We start from the raw sequence: 16,677 nt of genomic DNA on the forward strand, positions 1-16,677 counted from the left end.
GAAATCATGTGATGAACTGTCTGGGTCATGGGGTAAATGTATGTTTTACATTTGAAGTAGCTGTGGAGTTACCTCCAGTGTGAGGTAGAATTGGTGCACATCCTCACCGATACTCGCCGTGAAACCTTTTTCACATTAGTTGTTCTCAGTTCTCAGAGGTATACAGTGGTATCTTATTTTGGGTTTAATTTGCATTTCCTTGAGAACATTTGATATTGATCTTTTCATATACTGATTTAAAACCTATGCATGTTTTTTTTTCTTTTTGGGTCACACCCAGCGATGCTCAGGGGTTACTCCTGGCTCATGCACTCAGGAATTGCTCCTGGTGGTGCTCGGGGGACCATATGGGATGCTGGGAATCGAACCTGTGCCAGCCATGTTGGCTGCGTGCAAGGCAAACGCCCTACCCACTGTGCTATCGTTCCAGCCCCACCCATGCCTTTTTTTAGTGAAGTGTACATTCAAATCTTTTCCCATTTTCTTTGGGGGGGGGCTCCCTCATGGTGAAGGACCCGGGGACCCCCCCATGAGTTCTTGGCCAACTTTGCTGGTGATTTCCTGCTAGGCCCAGGGCGCCGTGCTGCTCAGCTCCCGTGGTGCTGGGGCTTACCTGGGGGCCTCCAGGGCTGTCCCAGATGTGCTCAAGGGACGATGGGGTGACAGGGAATGAACCAGGCTCAGCTGAATGCCAGGTGAGCGCCTTAACGCCTGTGCTATTCAAATATCTCTTGTTAGAGATAAACATAGTTTTGCTTCTACTGCTGGGGACTGTGCGTGGCAAGCCTGCGCCCAGCCAGGGGCTGAGGTGTTTTCTGAGCAAAATCAAACAGTGGTGAGGGAGCCCCCAGACAGGACAGAGTTTGGGATTTCCAGGGAAGACAGTGAAGCTAATGACTGCTTTTCAAAGCCCACTTCACCAGAGTTTGGAAGATCACAAACCTTAGGCTTTGTGTTGGGTGGGAGGGAGGAAGAGCTTTGCCCAAGACCCAAGAGCACTCACTTTGGAGCAGCAGGAAGGATCTTTCCTTGAAGCACCCTCCTTTCCTTCAGCAGAAACTCGGCAGAGGGTGCTGGGTAGGGCAGGACTGAAGCCCGATGAAAGAGTGACAGTGAGGCCAGTGTACTGTAATCAGCTACATCCCCAAACATGTGACTAATCTATATTCATATTTAAAAAAAAAAGTTTGGGTTTCAGATGAACACTTCCTGTGGAACGCTTTCAGAAGGGAGCCAGCCCTCACCCCTCAGGGAAGACCATTTTTCTGTGAGCCTAACTTCCATTTCCTGTTGTCTGCCCTCAAGGTTCTTTGGGGTGGGGGGAAGAGCACCCTGAAGCTGTGGGGGAGCAGCGGGAACCCTGGGAGCTTCAGGGGGTGGCAGACGTGGCGGAGAGACAAGCGTCTGGGCTGGGCAGCAGGAGCAGGTCACCACCTGGCACACAAGCCCCTGCGGTGACCCTGCCCTCCCCTACCCAGGTTGAGCACAGATGGCACTGGAGACATCCTTGATTAGTTTTTGTGTGGCACAGCCCTGGTTGAGAAGAGAGAGAGAGAGGATGGTGTGTTCTGTCAGAAGTCTCTGCTGACGCGGAGCTCCTGGAAGAGGGAAGAAGGTTCTGACGGGAGCCCTCCAGCCGGCCAGCCAGGACAGCTGGGTGACTCCTGAGAGAGCAGGAAGCGAGTCTAGGCCGCTGAGACCCCAGCCACACGCAGGCGAGCAAGATGGGCTCCTGGCTGTGAAGGTTCTGCAGAAAGTTTCCTGGGAGACACAGTTTTCCAACCCAACCCCCAGGGACATTCAAATCAGACCTCTCCACCTGGGCAGCGTGTCCACTGGGTTGTTTTGCGCAGGATTTGAGCATCAACTTGAGCAGACTAGAATGGGGTCAGCAAAACCAGGTTTGCAAATAACTTTTTGAGACCTTGACAGCTAGAATCTGGCTGGGTGAAAATGTTCAGAGTCTTTGGTGGGGTTATGAATTTTTCAGGACCAGTGTCTTGATCTATTATTGATATTATTGTTTTTAGTAAAGGTAAAAAGGTAAAGGCCCTCCCGTTGATCGTCGATTTGCTCGAGCGGGCCCAGTAACGTCTCCATTGGAGACTTTGTTGTTACTGTGTCTGGCATATCGAATACTCTCGGTAGCTTGCCGGGCTCTCCGAGAGGGGCGGAGGAGTCGAACTCGGGTCGGCCATGTTGGCCGCTTGTAAGGCGAACGCCCTACCCGCTGTGCTATCGCTCCAGCCCATTGTTTTTAGTATTGGGATTTAGTTTGTCCTTTTATTTCTGGGTTCAGGTGCTGTGTGGCCCATTCCATTAGACTCATTCCACCCTTTATTCCCTGTGACAGCACCCCTAGATTCCAGTTTCAAGGTGACATCTCCTCCATCTCCCAGAGGGTGCCTGTTTGTACCAGGACAACCTACCACTTCATGTTGGAGAAATGATGTAGAAGTGGCACCTGGCTAGGCCCTCCTGGTGCAGACAGTGCTGTGGGCAGAAGTCGTGGGCTGTCACATCCCTGGGGAAGGTTCTTGGTTGACCCTCGAGAAACAGTGCTGCCCCTTTCAGTCAAGAGGGAGCAGCCAGGTACCCCTCGTGCCTTTTCTTTCTTTTTCTTTTTTTAATTGAATCACTGTGAGATACAGTTACAAGCTTTCATGTTTGAGTTTCAATCATACAGTGATCAAACCCATCCCTCCACCGGTGCACATTCTCTACCACCAATGTCCCCAGTATTCCCCCCCCCCTTTCCAACCCTCCCCCTGCCTCCATGGCAGACAATTTCCCCCATTTTCTCTCTCTCTACTTTTGGGCATTATGGTTTGCAATACAGATACTGAGAGGCTATCACGTTTGGTCCTTTATCTACTTTCAGTATACATCTCCCATCCCAAACAATTCCTCCAAGCATCATTGTCTCAGTGATCCCTTCTCTATTCCAGCTGCCTTCTCCCCCAGCTCATGAGACAGGCTTCCAACTATGAGGCAATATTATTCCTGGCTCTTGTGTCTACTGTCCTTGGGTGTCAGTTCTCATATTGTCATGTTATATTCCACAAATGAGTGCAGTCCTTCTACATCTGTCCCTCTCTTTCTAACTCATTTCACTTAGCATGATATTCTCCATGACCATCCACTTATAAGCAAATTTCTTGACTTCATCTTTCCTGACAGCTGCTTAGTATTCCATTGTGTAGACGTACAAAAGTTTCTTTAACCAGTCATCTGTTCTCAGGCACTTGGGTTGTTTCCAGATTCTGGCAATTGTGAACAGTGCTGCAATGAATATACGGGTGCAGATGTTATTTCTACTGTGCTTTTTTGCACCCTTGGGATATATTCCCAGAATGGTATTGTGGGGTCTTATGGAAGCTCAATTTCTAATTTTTGAAGGAATGTCCATACTTTTTTTTCAAAAAGTTTGACAAAGCAGGATGCAGGCATGGGGATTGGGGCCTCCGTCCTAGAGACACGGGGAACCCCAGGTGTGCAGGCTGCCAGTCAGAGTTCTCCCTCCCCTGCCGCAGATCCACGAGAAGGAGGAGGAGGAGTTCAATGAGAAGAGTGAGCACGACTCCGGCATCAACGAGGAGCCGCTGCTCACAGCCGATCAGGTGCGTCGCCCTCGTCAGGGCCTGCACTTTCGTTCTCTTGACAGAGACAGAGCTCAAGAGAACATAACATCAGGGCCAGAGTGATAGTACAGCGGGGAGGGCGTTTGTCTTGCATGTGGCTGACTGGGTCCTATCCTCGGCATCCCATATGGTCCCCGAGCACTGCCAGGCACAAATTCCTGAGTGCAGAACCAGAAGTGGCCCCTGAGCATCGCCGGGTGGGACCCCCCAAAACAAACAAATAAATAATTAAAAAAAAAGAGGGAGAACATAATCAAGAACAAAGCTGTCTGGTCTTGTGGGGGTGGTGCTAAGGGCCTGGAGGGTATTTAATCAGGGAGAGCGATTCTCCTGCTGCCTCGGTTTACCCCTGGCCAGCAGTGGGAATAGGACCCCTGACACTTGGGCTGGGCTGACCCCCGGCTGCCCTCCCTCCGGCTGTGCTTGTTCCTGCAACTGATCTCTGTGGACTCAAGCCTGGACACAACAGGCCCTAACACCCGTTCCTCCAAGACTAAAGGTGACAGGTGAGGTTCCTGGTGATGGAGGAGTTTCTCCTGACTCATACAAGGTTTGGTGTTTTGCATCTTCCAGATGAGAGACACTTGTGTCTCTTTGTAAAACAAAACCAAAGAGGGCCAGAGAGCTAGAGCAGTGGGGAAGACCTGGCCTTGTCCAGTCCCTGGCACACGAGATGCTCCCCTGGGTACTTCCAGGAATCATCCCTGGGCACACTTGGGTGTGGCCTCGAAACAAAAACTAGAAAGAAAGAGAAGTGATCCTTAAAAGAGTAGTAAGGGCGGGGTTGGAGCAATAGCACAGCGGGTTGGGCATTTGCCCTGCACATGACTGACCCGGGTTCGATTCCCAGCATCCCATATGGTCCCCTGAGCACCGCCAGGGGTAATTCCTGAGTGCAGAGCCAGGAGTGACCCCTGTGCATTTCTAGGTGTGATCCAAAAAGCAAAATGATAATAATAATAAAAATAAAAACAAAACAAAGCAAACAGTAGTAAGGGGACTTTAAGTTCAGCCTCCCTTCCAAGACCTCTGTGGGTGGAGTTTGATATAAAGAGGCCTGGGGGTGACCGGAGGAGGGAACACATAAGACCCTGCTTCTGTCTTGGCACTGCATACCACCACCACCTCCAGTCAGTGAAAAGAACAGACTCGGGTACATACTTGTGTGCCAGAGATGCCTGTGGAACATCTCTGCTTGACCATCTTGCTCTGGCAATAGTCAGTGTACAAAGGATTTCCCCCCACACACACACCTCCCGTATTCCTGCTGGCAGCTACGGCCGGTGCTGCCCCGTGGCCAGGCCAGAGGATGGCTGGACTCCTGCTCCTTATTCTCTAGACCTGCCTGGCCCCTGGTGCTGTGTAGCTCTCCTTCCCGCCCAGGTGAGTTCTGGAGGAAGCGCCGTTTTCCTCTAGTGAAGAAGCTCCCCGGGCGAGCAGTGGAGCAATGCGGGGGAGGCCTGGTTTCTGTGTGACCATCTGCATCCTGACCGCAAACGGGCGGGGCCCATGATACACTTGCTCCCACTTAGCTAGGGAGTGCTTAACAGATCGAAGCCGATGTTCCCTTCCAGGCAGCCCGGCTTCCTTTCCTGAAAGAGCAGTTTATTTCCAATAAAGCTCTCGCATGCAAATGGTGCTCTTGGAAGAGGCTTCGCATTAAAGAAAGTGCCTGTAAGCCTTTGGACAGACCTGTTTTTATTCTTCTTCCATATTGATTGCGCCGGATAGTGCTGCTTGAGGAATTTGTAGTTTGTGGCCACCTCTGGCAGTGCTGGGGTGGGGTGGGGCATTTGGTGCGGGGCATGGAACCAGGGCCCCCCTCACGCCAAGCCTGCACTCTGTGAAGCCATCTGCTAGCCCTGTTAGAACTATTCCAGGCGCCCTCTCTCCTACATGGCTGCAGTGTCCTGTATCTGTTCCTCAGGTGATCGAGGAGATTGAAGAGATGATGCAGAATTCTCCAGACCCCGAGGAGGAAGAGGAGGGTGTGGAGGAGGAAGACGGGGGTGAAACATCCTCACAGGCTGACTCAGTCCTCCTGCAGGAGATGCAGGCCCTGACACAGACCATCAACAACAACTGGTCCTACGAAGGTGAGGTCGGAGGGCTGGGAGGGACTGGGCCCGCGGACAGCCACCCCACACGAATGCTGCCTGCAGGCCTTGGCCTGGACGACCATGGCCCCAGAAGGAGGGCTTGGGTGGAGGGGAGGATGCAGCATCTTTCTGACTGGGAGGAAGGAGAAGCTGGCAGTTCCGGGAGGAGAATGGCAGTTGGGCAAAAATAAAATGCCAACCAAGAATGAGACTAGAGCAGAAGCAGAAGAAATTTGAAACCACTATTCTAAAGGGTGCTACTGCGGAGTCATTGGGGACATCCGGCAAGGTCATAAGGATGACAGCTCATGTTTTATGGAGCCTTTTCATGGCACCAGTGCCTGCTCCAAGGCCTTCCTCCGATGCACTTTCTTCCATGCACTTCCTCCCTCCCATGCACTTTCTTCCTCCTATGTACTTCCTCCCTCCCATGCACTTCCTTCCTCCCATGCACTTCCTTCATCCTATGTACTTCCTCCCTCCCATGCACTTCCTCCCTCCCATGCACTTCCTCCCTCCCGTGCACTTCCTCCCTCCCATGCACTTCCTCCCTCCCGTGCACTTCCTCCCTCCCATGCACTTCCTCCCTCCCATGCACTTCCTCCCATGCACTTCCTCCCATGCACTTCCTCCCTCCCGTGCACTTCCTTCCTCCCATGCACTTCCTCCCTCCTGTGCACTTCCTCCCTCCTGTGCACTTCCTCCCTCCCATGCACTTCCTCCCTCCCGTGCACTTCCTCCCTCCCGTGCACTTCCTCCCTCCCATGCACTTCCTCCCATGCACTTCCTCCCTCCCATGCACTTCCTCCCATGCACTTCCTCCCTCCCGTGCACTTCCTCCCTCCCGTGCACTTCCTTCCTCCCAAGCACTTCCTTCCTCCCATGTATTTCCTTCCATGCACTTTTTTCCGTGCATTTTTTCCCCTTCCATGCATTTCATGCCACACACCCAACCCCACCAGCAAGTGTTCCGAGTCAAGAGTGTTACTTCCAAGAGAGTCAGATAGAATTAAAACCAGACTCTACTGTCCACCTAGAAAATTCCTCCAGGAAGTTCCGGAGAAAGACGGTTTTGTTCGTGAAGAAGCACTCAGCCAGAACGGGCTGCCAGGGCTTGAAAAGCCAGACAGCTGCCTTGCTCCCCTCTAGGGCTCAGGGCGTACAGCCCGTGGATTGAGCAGGTTTTGCAGTTTGGAGTCACTCAGTGAGTGAGGCCTCTCCGAGACAGTTAACCCCGCTTGATGGCCACTGATCAATGCGGCAACTCCCTGGCCTCCTAAGAAACATTCCGGAATTCTGCACATGCTAGAGATATGATTAGCCACTAATCATTCCCGTGCACTTGGAGAAACAGGAAAGAACTTCTTTGGTTTGGGGGCTACACCCAGCGATGCTCAGGGGTTACTCCTGACTCTGTGCTCAGGGGACCATAAGGGATGCAGGAGATCACACGAGTGAAGTGTTTTACCTGCTGTACTATCTCTGCAGCCCCAGAACGGCACCTTCTGAAAGAAAGCGAGCCTTGCAGGGTAGCTGAAGTTGGAGTTCATGACCGAGACATCCTGGGACGGGAGCAGGCCAGCAGCTGGAGGGGCCTGTCAGGACAAGAGACGGCTGTGCTGGGGCGGGAGCCTGGACATGGGGTGGAGGGAACTTAGAAGCTCTGAAGGACAGGGTTGGTCTGGGTCAGAGGGTTCTATTTCAGACTAGCAGAGACCGTGGGAGGTGGGCCAGGGAAAGCGGGTCTCTATAAAGACTGGGGTGTGGGGAGGCAGCAGAAGGGGGGGTCCTGAGCCAGTGGGGGAAAGATTTGGGTGCGGTGCTGTATTCATAGCTGCAACCAGACCATTTAAAGCCACACAACACACAAATACAGACACGCTCAGCAGAGCCTTGGGAAACAGCTGAAATGCAGTGCCAAATGTCAAAGCAGAGGACGGTGGGCAGTGGCCCAGATGGGGGAAGGTACAGCCGAGTGGGCGAATCCACCCAAAGGGGGGCAGGAGAGGGGGGGTCCCACGGCGGGAACGAGCCCCTTAGGAAGAATGTGGTGGGGAGCTGCCCAAGGAGAGGCTGCTTCGGGGACCAGAACTTCACAGGCTGCTCTTTCTTACTTGCATTCTGCCCTCAGCTCCTCTTCGCTCCCTCGGGCCTGTCCAGCCAAGCGGGGTGCTCCCTGCAGCACAGGACGGGGAACTCCAAGCGGGGTGCTCCCTGCAGCACAGGACAGGGAATGGAGGCTGGGGCACTCTCTCTCCTGCCTGGGCACCGCAAGGAGGCCTGGGCCTAGCTTCGCCCGTCCCTCCTCCTCCACACACCTGCCCACGCCCTCTCCTGATGCTTCCCTGATTCTTAACTCACTTTACATGAGGGACCTTGAAAGGCGAACAGGCAGGCATCGAGGGGTGAAAAAAGCCAGTGCTCTGGGGGCCAGAGAGATAGGACAGTGGGCAGAGCACTTGCCTTTCACATGGTTGACCTGGGTTTGATCCCCGGTACCCCAGGTGGTCCCCCAAGTCCTGCCAGGACTGATACTTGAGCACAGAACCAGGAGTAAGTCCTGAGCACCCCTGGGTGTGGCCCAAATCTTCCCCCCTCCCCCAAACTCAGTATCCTACTAACTGGGCCAGGTGTTGCTAGGAGTGGCCCCGGTCCCCCACCCCCACTGCCTGGGAGGCCCCCAAAGTAATCCAACAGATCAACCAATCAACGGGGCCTCTGAGCCAAAGGCCTGGTGGTGTTAGCAGAAGGGAAGGGGGAGGCTGGGGAATGGAGGAGTCACCGGTCAGCTGCATGGCAAAGGAAGGACAGGAGAGACGTTCAGTGGGGACCATGTACAGTGACCCACGTTGCTTCTGATGCCTGAGGTGCTCCAAAAACTAGTGCTGCTATGATGCCATGCTTTTACGACCAAAAAAAAAAAAAGAGTCTTGCTTAAAAAAAAATAAGAAAATTCTAAAAAGTAAAGTATTACAAAACGTGGAGGGGGCTGGAGAGATAGCACAGCGGGTAGGGCGTTTTGCCTTGCACGCGGCTGACCCGGGTTCGATTCCCGGCATCCCATATGGTCCCCTGAGCACCGCCAGGAGTCATTCCTGAGTGCAGATCCAGGAGTAACCCCTGTGCATCGCCAGCTGTGACCCAAAAAGCAAAAACAAATAAAATGCGGAGAAGAAGGTGACGTGCTTGCCTGTCCATAGACTTCTTCAAACCCCATTTCCCTATCCATCGGACCCCGTTTCCTCTCCCTCCATTCCCCACCGTGGCTGTCCCCCACCGAGTCGCAGGGTCCCTCCTGGCCCTGCAGCTGTGACTTCCGGCAGGGGCCACATGGAGCCTCTCTCCCCACAGGCCTGAGGCACATGTCCGGCCCGGCGCTGGCCGAGCTGCTGGACCAGGTGGAGGGCGCCATCCGAGACTTCTCGGAGGAGCTGGTACAGCAGCTGGCGCACCGGGACGAGCTGGAGTTCGAGAAGGAGGTGAAGAACTCATTCATCACGGTGCTCATCGAGGTGCAGAACAAGCAGAAGGAGCAGCGAGAGCTCATGAAGAAGCGGCGGAGAGAGAAAGGGCTGAGCCTGCAGAGCGGCCGGACAGAGAAGGGCAGCCAGATGCCCCTCAAGGTGTGCGGGCCAGCACAGTGGGACGCCGGCGTCCAGAGGGAAGGCCCTGGGCAGTGGGGCGGGGGAGGGAAGGCCCCTTCAGCATGAGGAGGGGGCTCCCGGTCGAAGCTGGTCAGGAGCCTTATTGCCTGGTTGTGGGCGTGTCCGTCCCCACCTCCAGTTCTGACCCAGCAGAACTTCACAGGTGCCTGGGACCGGGGAGGCCTACATCTGTGCGTTTTGCAAAATCTTCCCAGATAAAGGTGGGGGGGCTTTCCCTGCCCCTGAGGGCTCCCCAGAGATGCGCATGTCCCTCCTGTGGGCCCAGGCTCCGCATCTGGCCTGGGGGTGGGCCCCGCCCTGCTCTCCAGGGCCCAGGATCAGCATTGGGCTCTGTGTCCTTCCTCTCCCCCCAACCCCAGCGTTTCAGCATGGAAGGGCTCTCCAACATTCTGCAGAGCGGCATCCGCCAGACCTTCGGCTCCCCAGGAACCGACAAACAGGTGAGGGTGCCCGCCCCCTTCTCCCTAACTCCCACCCGCACCCGCACCGAGGGCTCACCCCATCCCAACCCCGGGCAGGGAGGGCAGCTGGACTTCCCTGATTGTGGGGATGGGCAGACTGCCTTCTCAAGATCAGCTGCCTGGGTTTTGTTCTGGGATGGTGCCTGGCAATGCTTGGTGGCTGTTCCTGGCTCAGTGCTCAGGGGTAGATCCTGGTGTTGCATAGGGAAGCGGGTGGGGCCCGAAACTGGACCCCGGGCGGAGCATGTTCTCTGGTCCACTGAGCTGTTCTCTGGCCGTCCAGCTGACCTCTCTGACCTCTGATAGTTGAAGTCCTGGGTAACACTCCAAGCCCAGCCTGGCGGCTTGTGAGAACAATCTGTGTTAAAAGGGAGTTTCAGGGGCTGGAGTGATAGCACAGCGGGTAGAGCGTTTGCCTTGCACGCAGCCCAACCCGGGTTCGATTCCCAGCATCCCATATGGTCCCTCGAGCACAGCCAGGAGTAATTCCTGAGTGCGTGAACCAGGAATAACCCCTGTACATCACTGGGTGTGACCCAAAAAGCAAATAAAAAATAAATAAAATATCTTTTTAAGAAAATAATAAATAAAAGGGAGTTTCATGACCACTATCCCCCCGCGTCCCCGGACATTTTATCCTCTGCCACATCGGCTCACCAGCCAAGCTTGTCAGTCACTTCCCCAGTGTCCCCAGAGACCCCCCTCCTGTCTGCTACGGAGGATTGGGGGCCCTAAGGAGTCTGTAGAGCACCCCACATCCGACAGAGGGAGCAAAGCTGACATCCATACCATCCACACGTCAGGCCCAGCTACTAGCGGGTGAGACCCCTCCCCAGGAGAATGTAAGAGCCAGTTGCCCCTTCCTCGGAGGGGTCCTCACCCCAGGGGCTACCTGTTCTTCTATAGAGCCAGTGATGCAGGAAGCTGAGATGAGGGGAAGGTTTTCCTGATTAATGAACGGGCTGAAGCCTTGAAAAGGACAATTCTTTATGGGAGGGGTAAGCGGTGGGCTCCAGGCATGGAGAACAGCCCACCCCCAGCCCCTGTGCCAAGCACCAAGTCCATCTGTCTGTCTCCTAGTATCTCAACACCGTCATCCCCTACGAGAAGAAGGCCTCGCCGCCATCCGTGGAGGATCTTCAGATGCTGACCAACAGTGAGTTCTGCAGTGCGCACCCTGCTCTCTCCAGTCCAGGGAGGGCTGCCCTAAGAACGCTACTCTCCAGAGCTGGAGGTGGGGGAGGAGGGTGGGGGCACATCCATCTCCCCGTTGGACGGTTCAACGGGAGAGTGTGGGACCCCAGAGGGAAGCACCCACTTCTGAGCAGAGCCCCCCGACTTGGAACCCGCCTTGTCCATTGTCCAAGGGCCACTTCACTGCCCCCCCACCCCACAGACACACCCAGAGCTGCAGGGTCCTAGGCCCCCTCCCGCCCACCTGTGGTTCCCTTGGGCGACTGGCCTGAGGTAACGGAGCTGTGGGGGGATAGGCTGGGATGCGGGGATTGTAGCACTCTGTCCTCTGGACTACTGGCCCACTTCCCTACCCCTTCTCTCCTCTGTAACTTGAGCCTTCCTGATTCAAATGGGGGGCTCCCCAGAGCAGCTGGAAGCCCTGTCCTTGGTGTCCGCTTTCTTGGGTGAGGCCAGGATGATGGCCAATGGAGTCTGTTTCCTGGAAGGAATGGGTTCAGGCTCAGGCCCGTGAAGGGCCCTTGTGTCTTCGCACCCTGGGCCAGGGGCATGTGGCAAATGCTGTCAGTCAACTTGGCTCTATGGGAGAAAGGAACCCGGGGACAGGCAGGGAGGTCCCTGTCCCTGGGGGTCTCTTTGGGAAAGGAGTTGATCAGCTGAGCAAGGACGCGACCATGGAGCAGGGAATGGGCAGGACAGTGTCCTGACCTGCTTTAACGCGGGCTGCTTCTGTGGCGTTTTGGCTTTGCTTGTGGTACGTGGCCAATTGTGCATTGGAGAGAGCTGGCCCCCAGGGAATCCAGCCCTGGTAGAAACCCAGCCCTGTGGGAATCCATCGCTGTAGGAACCCAGCCCTGGAAGAATCCAGCCCTATAGGAATCTAGCCCTGTAGGAATCCAGCCCTGTGGAAACCCAGCCTCATAGGAACCCAGCCCTGGAAGAATACAGCCCACGTGGAGTCCAGTCTTGTGAGAATCTAGCCTTGTGGGAATCCATATCTGTGGGAACCCTGCCCCATGTTTACCCAGCGCAGGCAGGAACACTGTGGCAAGCATTAGCTCCTCCTAGTTCCATGCACTCCTTCCCGATGTTTCCACGCCTTTCAGCGTGGATTCCCCATAGAGCTCATGTTGTCCCACCATCTCTCTCTTCTTTCCTTCAAACACCGTGGTCTACAGAATTGTTCATAGCCCGGTTGTTATAGGCACTCAGTGTTCCAACCCCAGTCTCAGCACCAGTGTGACCTTCACTCCACCACTGTCCCCATTTTCCCAAGCACCCCCAAGCTGGCCCCCTTTTCAGACACATAATTTATTTTCATATTGCTTGTTACAACTAACTGGCTGCTGGAATTATCAAAACTATTTCAGTGAAAGAAATTTTGTGAAGATTGTTTTATCTCACTCTGGGGTCATTAAGTCCTTGTCTGAGGGTTTACGACGCTGTTCACTGCTAGCTGAGCTGTTCCTGTTTGTGCTTGAGTTTAGTTGGCTTCTGTGTTACTTTCCCATCGGATTCAGCGCGCTCCTACTGGGATGTCAGTGCTGTGGAATTTGGCTGTGTCTCACGCGTGGCCAGGTGCTCTAGCAAACCCAGGATCTGCAGGATGGTCGATGAGTCTCCAGGGCCGTGCTCAGGGTTCCTAGCATTGTCCGAGGTTAATGGAGCCGCTGTGAGGTGGAGCCAAGGAAATTTACTGAAACCATTCTTTTTTTTGGGGGGGGTCAAACCCGGCGATGCACAGGGGTGACTCCTGACTCTGCACTCAGAAATTACTCTTGGCGCTGCTTGGGGGACCATGTGGGATGCTGGGAATTGAACCTGGGTTCCCTGTGTGCAAGGCAAATGCCCTCCCCACTGGGCTATCACTCCAGCCCCTGCTGGGACCATTCTGACAGGACCAATGAGGTCCAGCTAGTTTTTTCACGCGATTCCCGTAAAGCTACCGTCTATGGCATGGGCTTTCACAGAAGCTTCTAGAATTTGGCTTCATCACCGGCTTTCCTGGAGCCAGTGGCTCTGGTCTCTGCGCGTGGGTGCCCAGTCTCACTCTCTGCACACCCGGACCTTGCTCATGGCACTCTTCTCTCCTTCCTCCAGTTCTCTTCGCCATGAAGGAGGATAACGAGAAGGTGCCTACTCTGCTCACAGACTACATTTTGAAAGGTAAGTGCCACCTCCTCCCGCAGATCCTGGGCTGGGGGTCCCTGCCGGTGGCACAGGGCTCCCCCTGCGGCCTCCCCCAGCATGCCTGCAAGGCCAGCTGGCATGGGGATCTCCAGTAGGCCGCACCAGGCCAGGTAGCAGTCGTGGGCGGGACGCCCAGGAGGCACAGTCAGACCAGCTGTGGCCACACAGTGGACATTCTGGGGCTTTTAGCCCATTCTGTTGGGAAACAGAACGCCTGAGGTCTCCTTGAACGGTTTCCAGGGCTTGCAAGAAAACAGCTGGAGGCCTGGGTCAGAGTCCTTCCATAGCTCCGGCCACAGAAGGCTGGAAAACGTCTACAGCATGTTTCAAGCACAGTGACACACCCTGTTAGCTCACAGCCGATCTGGTTCATCAACACCCCAGCCCATATTCTCCTTCCATGTTATTTCGGAGGAAATCCCAATCCTCGAATTGTTTTCCCCATCCATAAATATTTCGGTTGACACGTGTAAGACAGAAGGCCCCGTCTACTTGGGGGGTTGGTGCTCAGAGTCTGCTGTGGTATGGGGGTTGCACCCAGACTCCTGCAGACAGAACACGGGCTCCACTCCCAGGGCCATCTCATTTAAGGACTTTTTAGTTTTTTGGGCTTGGGGACATACCCAGCAATATTCAGGGGTTACTCCTGGCTCTGCACTTAGGAATCACTCCTGGCAGGGCTCAGGAATGCCTGAGATGGAATCTTGGTCGGCTGCATGCAAGGCACGCGCCCTACTCACTGTGCTATCACTCTGGCCCCACCCATGAGGACTCTTAAACTACATATAACCACATTATTATCACAGCTAGGGAAATAAATACCTTAGTGTTTTTGTCTCTCCCGTGTTTTGATTCTCCTAGTTTTACCGTGAACCCAGCAACTCTCCATGCCTCGCAGTCGGCTGTCTCTTACTGATCTGTTTCTTGGAGAAGCCAGATCGTCTGAGCCATAAAGCCCCTTCATTCAGGCCTTTGTTCGCTGTGTTTCCATCCAGGGCTCAATTTAGCGTTTCCACCATGATTTGTATTTCCTGCTCGTTGGTGGGGTCCAAATCAATCTGAGAATCTTGGGCCGTGAGGGAGGTTTTCCCACTTCCCACGAAGAGGCTCCTACTGGCAGCCTGTTACTTGGGATGTGCGTGTCCGAATCAGCTCGGGCTATGCCAGCCAAGTGCCCTCTGAAGCCAAGTTCTGTGGCTTCAGCAACAGAATTTTATTTTCTCCAAGTTCTGGAGAAAGGTGCTGGGGGATTGTTTCTATCAAGAGAGCTTTTGGAGTTAGGTGTGGAAAGGAAAGAGCCTTGGGGTACTGAATTGTCTCCTTACAAGCACCTCAATCTGGGCTGATGCACGCCCACCCGCTAGGACCTCCTAAAGGACTCCCTCCCAGATGCAGCTGTGACAGGGGCCGGGTGGGGCAACTGCCTTGCTCATGGCGGACTCGGCTGTGATTACCTGAGCACTGTTAGCAGCGATTCCTGAGTGTGTAGCCACGAGTAAGACCCTAGCGTGGCTGGGTGTGGCTCAAGGCCACGACGACAGAGGCTACGTACGGCCGCACTGAGAGTGGTTCCCCGTGCGTCAGGCTGTGGGCACCCGCACCCCGCCGGCTGTGCTCCACGGGACCACATGACTAGGGTGAGGTGCAGCTTCAGGCAGGAGGTAAACCGTAAGGGCAACGTTCCATTCAGGGCCCCAGAGACTCGAAGCTCTGTCCACTCAGAGCATCTGAGTCTCAGGTGTGGGGTGGGTAGCAAGGGGGTTCAGTGCTAGAGAGGCCTTGGGGTCATGCTGCCAGAAACCCTCCATCTCTGAGCTCCGGGACCGCTGGAGCAGGTGTGGGCCCTGGCCCCTCGCTGTGGGGGCCACAGGCTGAACCCTCTGTGTTCTGGCCTCTCTCCCAGCGCTCCCAAACCCCAGAGCGACTCTCAACCAAGTGGGCACTTTCACGCAAGCGCCCTGGAGCTGGGCTGCTGCTCCGGCCCTGTGTTGGGGTCACCGCGGCCACCCCAGCAGTGCTTAGGGGCCCCCGGGGGCCAGAGTGGGGCAGGGTGGGGCGCTGGCCAGGCCTGAGCCCCCAAGCACTGTTCTGCTTCCCGGCCTAGAACTCCTGTCAGTCATCACAGCGAGCCCCAGCAAGCGGGGCCTGCGGTGACCTTCTCCTCTCCTCTCCTCTCCTTTTCCAGTGCTCTGTCCCACCTAACCCGGCCCCAGGGAGCAGCCTCGCTGCGGAGGTCATGAGCGAGCGCCACCGCCCTCCCAGGCACTGCATGAGCCGCGCGGCCTCCTCCGGCGTGTATGTAAGCGGGGTAGCTTAGCCCGGATCCCGCGCCAACGCTGGCTTCTAGTCCTAGTTCTCATTGGGTGCATGACTGAGGGGCAGGGCCGGTGCCCGCGGGGAGGGGCGGCCATGCCCACCGCTCATTATCTAGTCTGATTCCGGCCCTCCCAAGCAGCTGACACTCGAAGACTAATTTTGAAATAAACCTTCATTTAATTAATGCTCTGTTCTGGAGTCTGGCGCCGTGGGAGAGGCCGGACGGGCCTGGCAGGGTATGTGTGTGTGTGGGGGGGGCTGCAGAGGGTCCGTTCGGAGGGTGGGGGCTGCCTTGGACCTCCGATCTGGCCCCAGCCACCAGTAAAGAGGCTGGCTGGGAAATGAGTCGAGGATGGGACCTGAGAGGTAGTGCAGCAGGCAGGGCACTTGCCTTGCAAACGGATCCCTGACATGTGGCCCAAATATATATAAAAAAAAAATGTTGGGGAGAAAAACCAGTGCAGGTGCTGGCAGGTGCTGGTGTGTCGACAGGGACTGGGTTCTCTGCATTGGACTTTGTTGCTGCTTTCCTGAAGTCCCGACCCCTCCCCCCATGACACGTGTCCCCGACTCAGGCCAGGCCCTGCACTGGCTCCAGCATGCAGGGGTGGTCAGCGAGGCTGGGGAATACTGACCCATGGCCCGGCCGCTTGACTGTGCCCCTCCCCTTCCCCCCTCAGCCTCTTGGAGGCCCCCCTGGCTACGTCAGTGCCAGCCCAGACATGGCCCTGTGTGTGACTGGGGGGAGGAGAGATTGAGCCCCCCAGGAGCCACAGACACAACAGTCCACAGGAGCACAGATCAGGGGGACACTGTGGGGATCTCTGCCCCAGACTCACAGTGCTCAGGGGTGCAGATGAAAGGCACACGGGTCCTGGCTGCTTTGGGGGAAAGATTCCTGCAGCCACAGACCCCCTTGCAGGCCCCCCATGGTGACCTGCAAGGTCATAAAGTGTGTGACTGCGCGCGCACACACATGCACGCACACGCACATACACGCACGCACACACACGCACACGTGCTTCTTCCTGCCTTGATTTCCCAGATCTGGGCCACCATCCTCCCTCCCATTTTATCCTGCCAGCAGGTGTCTGCACGGCATCAAAGCAAT

At 55.4% G+C, this 16,677-nt stretch overlaps 1 protein-coding gene across 1 annotated transcript in view; it reads left to right on the forward strand.

Annotated features, from left to right (window-relative positions):
* FEZ1 (fasciculation and elongation protein zeta 1) overlaps positions 1-15,751 on the forward strand; it is a 38,195-nt gene extending 22,444 nt beyond the window's left edge. Inside the window, exons 4-10 of the mRNA XM_056114963.1 lie at positions 3,534-3,620; positions 5,569-5,737; positions 9,092-9,363; positions 9,765-9,845; positions 10,947-11,022; positions 13,161-13,226; positions 15,436-15,751. Coding sequence (XP_055970938.1) covers positions 3,534-3,620; positions 5,569-5,737; positions 9,092-9,363; positions 9,765-9,845; positions 10,947-11,022; positions 13,161-13,226; positions 15,436-15,452 — 768 coding nt within the window. The 3' untranslated portion in view covers positions 15,453-15,751. The remainder of the gene's footprint in view (positions 1-3,533; positions 3,621-5,568; positions 5,738-9,091; positions 9,364-9,764; positions 9,846-10,946; positions 11,023-13,160; positions 13,227-15,435) is intronic.
* Positions 15,752-16,677: the final 926 nt, after the last annotated feature.

The sequence above is a fragment of the Sorex fumeus genome, unplaced genomic scaffold, assembly GCF_029834395.1.
Source record: "Sorex fumeus unplaced genomic scaffold, SorFum_2.1 ptg000028l, whole genome shotgun sequence".
NCBI classification, from domain to species: domain Eukaryota; kingdom Metazoa; phylum Chordata; class Mammalia; order Eulipotyphla; family Soricidae; genus Sorex; species Sorex fumeus.